Source organism: Sciurus carolinensis, chromosome 8 (genome assembly GCF_902686445.1).
Source record: "Sciurus carolinensis chromosome 8, mSciCar1.2, whole genome shotgun sequence".
NCBI classification, from domain to species: domain Eukaryota; kingdom Metazoa; phylum Chordata; class Mammalia; order Rodentia; family Sciuridae; genus Sciurus; species Sciurus carolinensis.
Window position 1 is genome coordinate 13,218,279 of NC_062220.1, and position 11,648 is coordinate 13,229,926.

At 42.2% G+C, this 11,648-nt stretch overlaps 1 gene segment (V, D, J or C); it reads right to left on the reverse strand.

The window, feature by feature from the left end:
• Positions 1-833: 833 nt before the first annotated feature.
• Positions 834-3,803, reverse strand: LOC124990397 (T cell receptor beta variable 10-1-like). The segment is given in 3 exon segments: positions 834-1,228; positions 1,330-1,411; positions 3,743-3,803. Coding segments are annotated over 2 exon segments (387 nt in total).
• Positions 3,804-11,648: the final 7,845 nt, after the last annotated feature.

Below are 11,648 nucleotides of genomic sequence, written 5' to 3' on the forward strand. Positions count from 1 at the left end.
GAGTGATGGAGCCCAAGGAAAGACTCAGTGGTCCCTGTTGGCTCTGGAGGTGGAGGGGCCACTGGACAAGGTGCCAGGGGGCCTCCGGGACTGAAAAGACCAGATCCTCCTCTTGACCTGCTGGAAGCTGTGAGTTAATTTAATAATGGTTGAATGCAACTGCCATGATAACAAAATCATTCTTTATGCCTTCTTGTCTTTGGTGTTTTGAATAAAATAAAATCCCCTCTCAAGGAAATGATAAAACTATTTCCTTCATCTTTTCTAACACATGTTAAGGTTTGCATGTCACAACTAAGAATTAGTGTACCTGAGATACACCTTCATGGAGGAATGAAGTAGACCCAGGAACCAGAGGAGGGACATATGTTGAAGGTCCAAGGACCGCCCTGTGAGGACAATTCCCCAGGGGGAAAGCACACAGAGGAGACTGTGGCTGGAGCAGACAGCCAGGCCCAGGAGCAGGGAGGATGGAGAGACTGGAAGGCACATGACCCAGCCCTAGGCTTTCCCCTGGAGGGAGGCAGCCAGGAGCAGAGGCCATGTGGGAGGAGACTCAGGACTGCAAGGTGAAGGGTCTGCAGGGGATGAGGAAGTCACTGACGCCCTGGGAGAGAAGGTGGTGGCTTTGAGATTGGCAAGGCCTTCAACAGGAATCTCCACTAAGATGCATTTGCCTTCCTCAGGCAGAGAGAGGGCTGCCTAGGGGGGCAGCAGAAGCTAAGGGGCGGGCCTGAGGTGGGGCTGAGACGGGCAGGGAGGACTCAGCACCGAGGTCCCCTGCCCATGCTGGGAGGCCCCAGCCTGGCAAGGGCTCTGTGACTCTTGGGTGAGGGTGCTTCCTGGGATGGGCCAGGGCTCCCGAGCACAGGCAGCCGCCGTCTTCCTGTTTACACTTTCTGTGCAGAGGCGAGGTGTCCCTGCAGCACTGTGGAGTCACTGCTGGCACAGAAGTACACAGATGTCTGGGAGCCGGTGGCCGACTCCAGAGTGAGGGGGAACTCCTCTGTGTCTGATCTGGAGACACTGTACCCTGCGGACGCTTCTCCTTTTTGAGTGTTTTCAATACCATATGAGTAATGGATCAGCCGCAACCCGTGCCCTGGGTCTTGTCGATACCAGTACATATTGCCATGGTTGGAAGTCTGATGGCAGCTCAAAGTCACCTTTTCTCCCGTCTTTGTGATAGTATGTCTTGGGCTCTGGGTGATCCCAGCCTCTGTGTGCCCTGCAGTGGAGAAGGACAGAAGCTGATTTCACCTCAAGAGAAAGACTTGGACTGAGGGTTGGAATTCCAGGGAAGGAAACCCCACCATGGCCAGCACTCACCTGCCCAGAGGAGACAGCAGGCCACACAGAGGAAGAGTTTGGTGCCCATTTTAGGTTCAAGGGAGAATCCTGTCTTCTGGCCCTTTATGGGGGAAACAGAGCATTTGCCATCAGTGACTGCGTGATGACATTGTCCCCTAGCAATGCATGAGCTGTACAAATAACCTGCCACACCCTTTCCCTAGGGACAGAATCGATTTTCAATTACGCATATATGTATATATCATATTATGAAATATGATGATATTTTATAGTATATATGCACAATTTAATAGCTCTGAATGGAAAGAATTTGTATTTGGTTTTGAATTACAAGTGTGCATGCTCTTTCCTGATTTTAAGAAGGATATTTGTTCCTCTAGGCAGATTTTATGCCCTGAAATATCCAGCTCTTCATTTGTGTACTGTTTGAACTTTCCCCTTATTTCTACAACTTAAGGCCTCGCCTGTCAGTCATGGTGCCTTCAATAACTTCGCTGCTCCAAAGTCATTTCAGGTTCACAGTACTGGTTCTGCTATTTGCACAGACTCTGGGAACTGGATGCCAATCTGCAGTGCTATTCAAGATGACTCGATTCATCTGACCCCCAAAAGGTTTAAGAGCATCAAGGTCAAGATCATTTCCACTTGAAAAACCTTTAAATCTAGTCTCACAAAAAAGTCAGGAATACTTTCCATGGGGGCTCAAGCTTCAGTGTGTCCTTACAGACTGAATTCTCCCTTAGCTGCAGGTGAGGACATGGACTCCTGGCCACCTAGATCCCCATGACAATGTTCCCTATCAAAGCAAGAGATGGATCACTAGTGATGGATGAAATATCTGTGTGTGATTTGTGCTTCCACTGTCCCTGGGAAATGCTGTGTCCTCATTCATAAGATCTTGTGTCCACCAAATAGGAGAAGATTCACTGAGTTCTGAATCTGCTATCATGAATAGCGGTGAGTATTGTTCTTTCCCATACTGGCCATATCTCAGAGTGAAGTCTCTTTCTGTGACTCCACAGCTCAGTGGAGTCTTGATGGATCCTCTCTACAATTACGTCTAGTGAGAAAGTGCACAAAACCAGAGAGACCAGGAGGAGGTCAGTGCAGCACCCACAGCAGAAGGTGTGGCAGGGGCCTGGCCAGCCGAGGAAGGCACCTCACATCTATGGCCAGAGTGCAGCAGGTTCCAAGGACCACACACAGAGGACATTTGGAATTTTCTGGCTCTGAGGATCATTTCCAAAATAAAGTCTGATCGAGCAATATTACTCAAACTTCCTTGGGGTGATCCGCATCCTGCAGGAATACCTCCTTTTCATTGACATTGTAATTAATTATCAAGTCACAAATGTTCTGTTGTTAGAAATGTACACTTGAGCTTGAAGCTATGACAGGACAGACAAACATGCCCTTCATTAATTGCATTTGTCCTCAAGTCAAAAGGCAATAAGCTATGTAACCCTATTCCATAATGTGACTTCCCCCTGCTGACCAGTTGGTCTTGAATGCAAGAGACTCTGCTCTGTTACACATTCTTGACCAAGACCAGGGCACAACAATGGATGTCAGCAGAACCTTTGATGTTGGAGATGTAGGCTTCCATTCTGGTTTTGATACTTATAAATATGAAATATAGGGAGAGTCCATGGGCTACATGCAACTTCCTGTGCATAAAGTGGTGTATTGTGCTCATCTATAAAGCGGATACTAGTGTCACCCTTGTATCAAAACTCATCATAAACACCCACACCCTAGCACTGAGCAAGGGTTCCTGCCACTTGCTAGGAATTGGAAGGTGCCAGCTGAGATGTATAAGATGTAAGATCATCCAGAAGGTCTGGGGCCTAAATGTCCAGGAGTATACTCTGGCTGAGCTCAGCAGGGCAGACAGAGGGCTAACCAAGAGCTAGGAGCATGCATGGGCCTTGGCTCAGTCTGTGTAGCAACCCACACCTCCTCTCCCTGGAACACACTCAGCGAGGACAGGAAGGTTTGGGTACAGAAAGCCAGTGACTCCGCAGGGCTGTGCAAGCTGCTGGCACACAGATACGTGGCTGAGTCCCCCAGCTGCAAGGTGCTCATGTTCAGCTCAGAGTGATAGTCACCAAACTGCTGAGCTGAGAATCGATCAGGGAAGTTTCCTTTGTTTCTCTGCAGTTTTTCATAATACTCAACAAGGAACTGAGGGCCCTGAGCAGGAGCCTGCTGGTACCAGGACACACTGTTGTGTCCAGACATGGGATAGCACTTCAGAGTGCCCTTTCCTCCCTTGGCCTTGATTAGGTGTCTTGGGGACTGTGTGACTACGGCATCCACTGAACCTGGGGAGGAAGGAGACAGGAGTGAACACCTGACCAGGGAAGAGTTTGATCCAAAGCCACAGGAAAGGACTGTGGCTCCAGGGGCTGTCCCCGTGCTCAGGACTCACCTGCTCCCAGGAGACAAAGGGTGATGCAGCAGAGGAGCCTGGGTCCCCAGGCAGAGTCAGGAGGGACGGGTCTAAGCATCTTTGCACTCAGGGTGCTGGTCTCCTGGGCTGAGAGCAGGCACTTGGCTCCTCCCTTTTCTCTCTTTGCAGAGTTTCCTGTGACCTCAGTGATGTCACTGTTCTGGTGATAGGATCCCTGTGGGCTTAGTAGACCCCCTGTGGCCCCCGGATATGTTCAGGTGATGCAGTCCTTCCCCATTCCGTGTGACAGGGGCAGCTGGCTGTGCTGAGCAGGGCAGGGCAGGGCTGGGGGCAGATCCATGCCCACAGCTGTCCAGCATTCCTGTGAGTCAGGGGCTTCTCTCTCCCCACCTGGAGGTGGTGTGGGCTGCCCCCCTGGAACCCAATCACATCTCCCTGTCAAATGCAGGCTCCCAGAGAGGCCTTGTTGCACCCAGGTGCAGTCCATGGCTCCCCGCCCTGAGTAACGCAGGAGCACGTCAGGGATGTGCGGAGACCACGACCCACTGTGCTGTGCAGCACTCCTGCTCATCAGGTGTTATCCCTGATGCAGGCCCATCCCAGACCCCTGAGCATCCCTCTCCCAGAAGCACTGGCGCAGCTCACTCAGTGGACCCACAGTGCCCTCTAGTGGCCCTTGTGCAGTGTCTGGGATGCAGCTGTAGGGAGGCTGTCCAGGGAGGCTATGGCTTTCTAAATGAGGCCTCAGGAACTGCAAGACACAGCAGAGCACCCACAGATTTGAGGTCAACCCGCTACAGTCTGCTGTCATCTAGAAGTGAGGGAGATAAAGCAAATGCCTTTATTTTTCTGAGAGAGGGAATAAAATTTTAAATCTTACCAATTAATGTAGGAAAGGAGATGCATCAATTCTTATCTCATTCCAGAGGACAGACACAGCCTAAATACCATCCAGGACAAAATATGACCTGTGCTTACTTTCATGTGGCCCAGAGACAGTGATTTATTTTTTACAGTTTTAGATTGTTGAAAACATTATGAAAGTAATATTGTGTGACCTATGAAAATTACACAAAATCACAATTTCAGTACTGATAAAGTTTTACTGAAAAAGGCCATATTGATTCCTGCATATTGTCTGCATATTGTCATTAGATGCCAATTTTTTTGGGAATGGAGGGAACTTGGGCAAACTCTAGTAGTTCCTGGAAGGTGATAATGGACTTCTCTCCCCAGTGAGCCTGTAAGCAGCTGGGGCATAAACCAACGCACCCCAGGAGCAGGAAACTGCCTCCCTACACGTGTTCTTTTTTTTGAACACTCTGTTCCAAACTGAATAACATTTTTTTTTTTAAGATTGAATTGTTAGTCTTCTTTTTGATTGACGTGTAGGAATTCTTTACATTACATCCATAATATATCCATTTTATATAGATGCAAATATGAAAGTAACACATAAGTATTAAGTATACATATATAAGTACATAATGATCTGTTTTGAAGAATATTATTTTTTAAATTTTGTTTGTTGTAATTAGTTGTACATGACAGTAGAATGCATTTGATAGATCATACATAAATGGATAGATCATACATAAATAGAGTGTAAACTCTCATTTTTTTCTGATTATACATACTGTAGGATCACTTCAGTCATGCAGTCATATCTGTACATAGTTCAGTGAAGAATATTATTTTGATTTTGGTGTAGAATAAAGTAGTCCTTGAGGGATAGAACATTTTCTGTCTCTGTTATGATCTTGGCCTACCCCAAGATCATGAAGAGAGCTAGTTAAGCTTTCTTCCAAGGCTTTAGACCTGAGTTTCAGATCACTGAGGACTTCGAAACACCTGACATTACTTTTGATTATGGCGAGGGTCAGCACGCTTCTTCCGTGCAAGCTCCTATTTACGTGTCCTGTACCTGCAGTCTCGGTTCACTGACTACTCAACCTTTCCTCTCCCTGCAAAAGCAAACACAGACAATATGCAGGAATCAATATGGCCTTTTTCAGTAAAACTTTATCAGTACTGAAATTGTGATTTTGTGTAATTTTCATAGGTCACACAATATTACTTTCATAATGTTTTCAACAATCTAAAACTGTAAAAAATAAATCACTGTCTCTGGGCCACATGAAAGTAAGCACAGGTCATATTTTGTCCTGGGTGATATTTGGGCTGTGTCTGTCCTCTGGAATGAGATAAGAATTGAGATCCATTATATCTGTATGTCAAGATGCAATCTGTCCAATTCTGTTTGTTGAAAAGATTATGTTTACCTTCTTTTAGTTACTTTTAGTGATTATCTAGGGACTACCATATACATCTTACTATTTGACTTACTATGGTCTACCTGCAAAAATATTCCATTTAACCATACATTTTACATGAGTGTTCTTTATTTGGTGAAGGAAGTTTTGTATTATTGAGAGTTTGTTAATTTTTTGGGGGGAGGGGATAAACATTGAATTTAAATAAATGTTTCCTGAGCATTGATAAATGTGATTATATGGCTCTCTGTTTTTCTTCTTCTTTAGTTGAATGTTAAACCAATGCATTATTAAGGCAGGCTCCCCTTGGTCATGACATTTTATCCTTTTAAGATATTGTACTCAAAATGCTGTCACTTTTAAAGAATAATTGAATCTGTGTTCAAGAGGGCTATGTTGCAATTTTGTTTGTTTTAGTATCTCTGATTTGATGTCAGAGTAATGCTCACTCAGAGGGATAAGGAATGATTGCCTATTTCTCAGTTTCTCCTATTTCTGCTTTTATGGCATCTCCCATCTTCAATATATTTTTTCTTTTCTCTTTTCATTTGGTACCGGGGATTGAACTCAGGGACACTCCACCACTAAGCCACATCCCCAGCCCTATTTTGTATTTTATTTAGAGACAGGGTCTCACTGAGCTGCTTAGTGCCTCACCATTGCAGAAGTGGGCTTTGAACTCTGCACTCTGCTGTCTCAGCCTCCCGAGTTGCTGGGATTTATGTTTTCATTTTTGTTCAGTATAACACACTTTCTAATTTCTCATTTGATTTATTTTTGCCCCATGTACAATTTTTTAATGTTGTTTAATTTTGAAATATTTGGGAACTTTCCAGCCACATTTATTTGTGTAATTGAGTTGGAATTCAGTCCCACTGGAGTCAGAGAACACTCTACCTTTCTGGTAGGAGACATAGGTTGGCTGGATTTTTTTTTTTTTTTTTTTTTTCTGTTTTGTTCAAAGTTACCATTGATGCTCTTTATTTGGGGCCCTGAGACTACTTAGAGTTGATGGGATTGTTGATTTGGTTGAATTCCCGTCTGTCACCTTGTGTTTATTTCCCATCTCTCCTTTGTTCTTTTTATTTTATACTAACTTGTGGATTAATTGAGGATTTTAAAACTGACTTATTGTTCGCTGACTCATTAGCTGTAACTCTGGGCTTTGTCATGTTAGTGCTTGTTCCTGAGTTTGCACTGTCCATCTCTGTCTTAAGTCTCCTCAAGTGACTTCACATAGGTTAGGAAAACCATTCCATGGGATGGTAGTCATCTATCCTCTTCCTGTCTGTACATCATTGATTCCATTTTTACATATATTGCAAACCTTGTGCTATGTTGGAATTATTTTGGTAGATAGCAAATCATCCATTCAAAAATTTCAAATATAACTATGTACATCTGGGATCTCCGATTGCACATGAGGCTACTTCAAGTTATTTCCAGCTCTTTTATGGCCTTATTTTCCTTTGTCTCTCATTTCGAATTGCTTATTTTTGTATCTCCTACTCCACTGTCTTTATTTCTGAGATAAATTCCCTCCGAGGTATTTTTCATCACAGGCATTATAATTTGTATTTCTAGGGTTTGCTTTGACTCTTTTTAAATTTTCTTCATCACTGCAAAACCTTGAATCTATGGGCTACAATGATAATACTGTTTTCATATTTACTCTGCCAGTTTGTCACTGCTGGGTTGGTTCCTATTGATTGATTTTTCTCCCCATTAAAGATCAGATTTTCCTCCTTCATTGTGTGGCTGAAATTTCTTTTTTCTTTTTGGTATTGGCATTCAAACCAGAAGCAATTAATCACCGAGCCACATCCCAGCTTTTTAAATATTTTATTTAGAGACAGGGTCTTGCTAAGTTTCTTAGGGCCTTGGTAATTTGCTGAGGCTGACTTTGAACTTGTGATCCTCCTACCTCATCCTCCAGAACCACTGGGATTACAGGCATGTGCCACCATGCCCGGCTCTGGAATCTTTGATTAGATGCCAAATGTTGCATATTTTATATATTTGGGTGATAGGTATCTTAGTATTCTTAATATCTTAGCTTTGTTGTATGACGATATTTTGTCACTTAGGCAAAAAAAAAAAAAGAAAAGAAAAGAAAAGAAAAAAAGAAGAAAAAGAAAATTCTCAGCAACCATATTTTTCTTTAAGGCTTTAGTAAGCCAATTCTAAAATATATATAAAAATAAAAAGAATCAACAGTCATCTAGAACCATTGGGAATAATTGAATAAAACACCAGGAAATGAAACATTTTGTTATTAGTGCAAAAAGTGAATACGCAGACAATTGTAACAGAGTAGAGACCCAGAAACAAGATGAACACATGCATAATGACTGATCTGTGACGAAAGTGATGTTACAATGCAGCAAGGAATGTATTATCCCTTAACAAACCACATTGGCTAAACCAAGGACTAACCTCTGGATAACTATGTGGAAAAATATAACCTGATCCCTTCCTCACATAGGAAGAATTAGTTGCAGCTGGATTACAGGTTAAATTAAAAGGACTGAAATTTAAAGACTTTAGGATGAAAATAAGAAAACATGATCATTTGGAAGTAAGCAACAATTGCCTAATTTTAATACCAAAGTACCAAGTGATAACTAGAAACAGGAAAATATGGAAAGATTATGGCTTAAGAACTTATATTTATCAAATATTACAATTCCAATTAAAATCCCACTGTCTTTCCTCATAGAAATAGATAAAGCAATCACAAAATTCATTTGGAAAATAAGAGATTCAGAACAGTCAAAGAAATCCTTAGTAAGAAGAGTGATGCAGGGGACATACCAATACCAGAACTTAAACATATCACAGAGCAATAGTAACAAAAGTGGCATGGTATTGGCACCAAAATAGACAGGTAAACCAATGGCACAGAATAGAAGACACAGAGACAAACCCACATAAATACAGTTATCTCATACTAGACAAAGTTACCAGAAACATACAATGGAGAAAAGATAACCTGTTCAACAAATGGTGCTGGGAAAACTGGAAATCCATATGCAGCAAAATGAAATTAAACCCCTATCTCTTATCCTGTACAAAACTCAATTCAAAGTGGATCAAGGACCTAGGAATTAGACCAGAGACCCTGCACCTAATAGAAGAAAATGGAGGTCCAAATCTTCATCATGTCAGCTTAGGACCAGACTTTTAACATGACTCCCAAAGCACAAGAAATAAAAGCAGGAATCAATAATTGGGATAGATTCAAACTAAAAAGCTTTTTCTCAGCAAAGGAAACAATCAACAATGTGAACAGAGAGCCTACAGAGTGGGAGAAAATCTTTGCCACATACACTTCAGATAGAGCACTAATCTCCGGAATCTATAAAGAACTCAAAAAACTTTACACCAAGAATACAAAGAACCCAATCAATAAATGGGCTAAGGGAATGAGCAGACACTTCACAGAAGAAGATCTACAATCAATCAACAGATATATGAAAAAATGTTCAACTTCTCTAATAATAAGAGAAATGCAAATCAAAACTACACTAAGATTCCATCTCACCCCAATTAGAATGGCGATTATCAAGAACACAAGCAACAATAGGTGTTGGCGAGGATGTGGGGAAAAAGGTACACTCATACATTGTGGGTGGAGTTGCAAATTGGTACAGCTACTCTAGAAAGCAGTATGGAGATTCCTTAGAAAACTTGGAATGGAACCACCATTTGACCCAGCTATCCCAGTCCTTGGCCTATACCCAATCAGCATAGTACAGTGACACAGCTACATCAATGTTTATCGCATCTCAACTCACAATAACAAGATTGTGGAACCAACCTAGATGCCTTTGAATAGATGAATGCATAAAGAAACTGTGGTATATATACACAATGGAATATTACTTAGCCTTAAAGAGTAATAAAATCATGGCATCTTCAGGTAAATGGATGGATTTGGAGAATATCATGCTGAGATAAGCCAATCCCAAAAAACCAAAAACCAAGCATTTTCTCTGATAAGTGGATGCTGATTCATATTGAGGGGGACATGGAGAGATTGGCGAAACTTTGGATTAGCCAGAGGAGTGAGGGGAAGGGAGAGGATATGGGGGTAGGAAAGGCGGTGGGATAGATTGGACATCACTACCCTATGTAGAAGTATGATTGCATAAATGGTGTGACTCTACATCATGCACAACCAGAGAAATGAAAAGTTGTGCTCCACTTGCGTACAATGAACCGAAATGCATTCTGGTCTCTTGCATAACTAATTAGAACAAATTAAAATAACATTTCACCATAAATAAATATATACAATAGCCCTGTTATGTTTTGGATGTGAGATAGCTCCAAAACCCCATGTATGAAGAAATGTTTGGAAGTGAAATGATTAGATTATGAGAGCTATAACCTTATCAGTGGATCAATCTATTTGAAGGCTTAATAATTTGAGTGAATTACTGGCTGGTAACTGCAGACAGGTGGGGCATGACTGGAGGAAGGATGTCACTGGGAGTTTGTTCTTGGGGATTATATTCTTGTCCCTGGCTCAGCTATCACTCTCTGCTTCCCATCTTCCACGAGCTGAGGGGCCTTCCTCCACCACACACTTCTGCCGTGTTGTTCTGACTCATTCAGGTCAAGAGCAATGTAGTCAGCTGACCACAGACTGAACCTCTGAAACTGGAAGCCCCAAATAAGCTTTCCTCCTCTAAAATTTTTGTCATGCATTTTGATCACAGCAATGAAAAGTGAATTAACACAACTCCATGAATACATACAGTTAGCATGCTAACACGGTTAGTTAAAACCTTAAAAAGTTTACTGAGATATAAATGTCAATTCTTGTGATCACTACATGATGTATACATGTATCAAATTATTTAACTGCACCCAGTTAATATTTTCAACTAAACTGCTAAGAAAAATTAGATGGGTAACACAGAGGAAAACTGGAAAACCAATGTACAGAAAGGGAGGGAGAAAACCCCAGAGCAACAACTAAAACTAATGTGCCAGGTGGTAATGTAAATTGTTACAACCACTTTGGAAACCTCCAAGAGTTTCCCACCGTGAATACTATTTTTTGTGTCTTTGACTCACTTCCCTTTGACACCTTTTCAATCCAGGTTATGTTCTATGAAATCAAGCTAAATTGGCATTTCTATTTTTAAAGAACTTAGACTGGAGAAGAATGGAATTAAACTGAATAACTGCAGGATTGCTGCAAGAAATAAAATGGTACTATAGGAACAGGGGTTAATGTCCTGGGGAAACAGCTTTCTGGATAATGGATGATGGCAATTCTTACTGAGAATTCAAGTTGGTTTTTTTAGGCTGGTCCTACCAATGGCCTAACATGGCTTTGTTCTGCTGGCTCCCTCCTTGGTATAGAGAGGTCTGAGTTAGACACTCAGCATAGGAGGTTATTTTAAATGTGCTGAGATTGTATAGTGGTCACTATCCCTGAGACTAAGCTCTGGTGTTCAAAGCCAATTATCGAATCTTGACTGAAGCTGAGGAACACCAGAAAGCAATAAGCCAAAATAAGCCAGCATTATCTGTCCCAGTAATTAAAGGACATTTCCTGACCCCCTCCTGTTGGAAGAACCCCTTAGGGTCCAAATGCATTCCTTCCCTTGCCTGAGGGAAGAGACTGGCCACTCCCT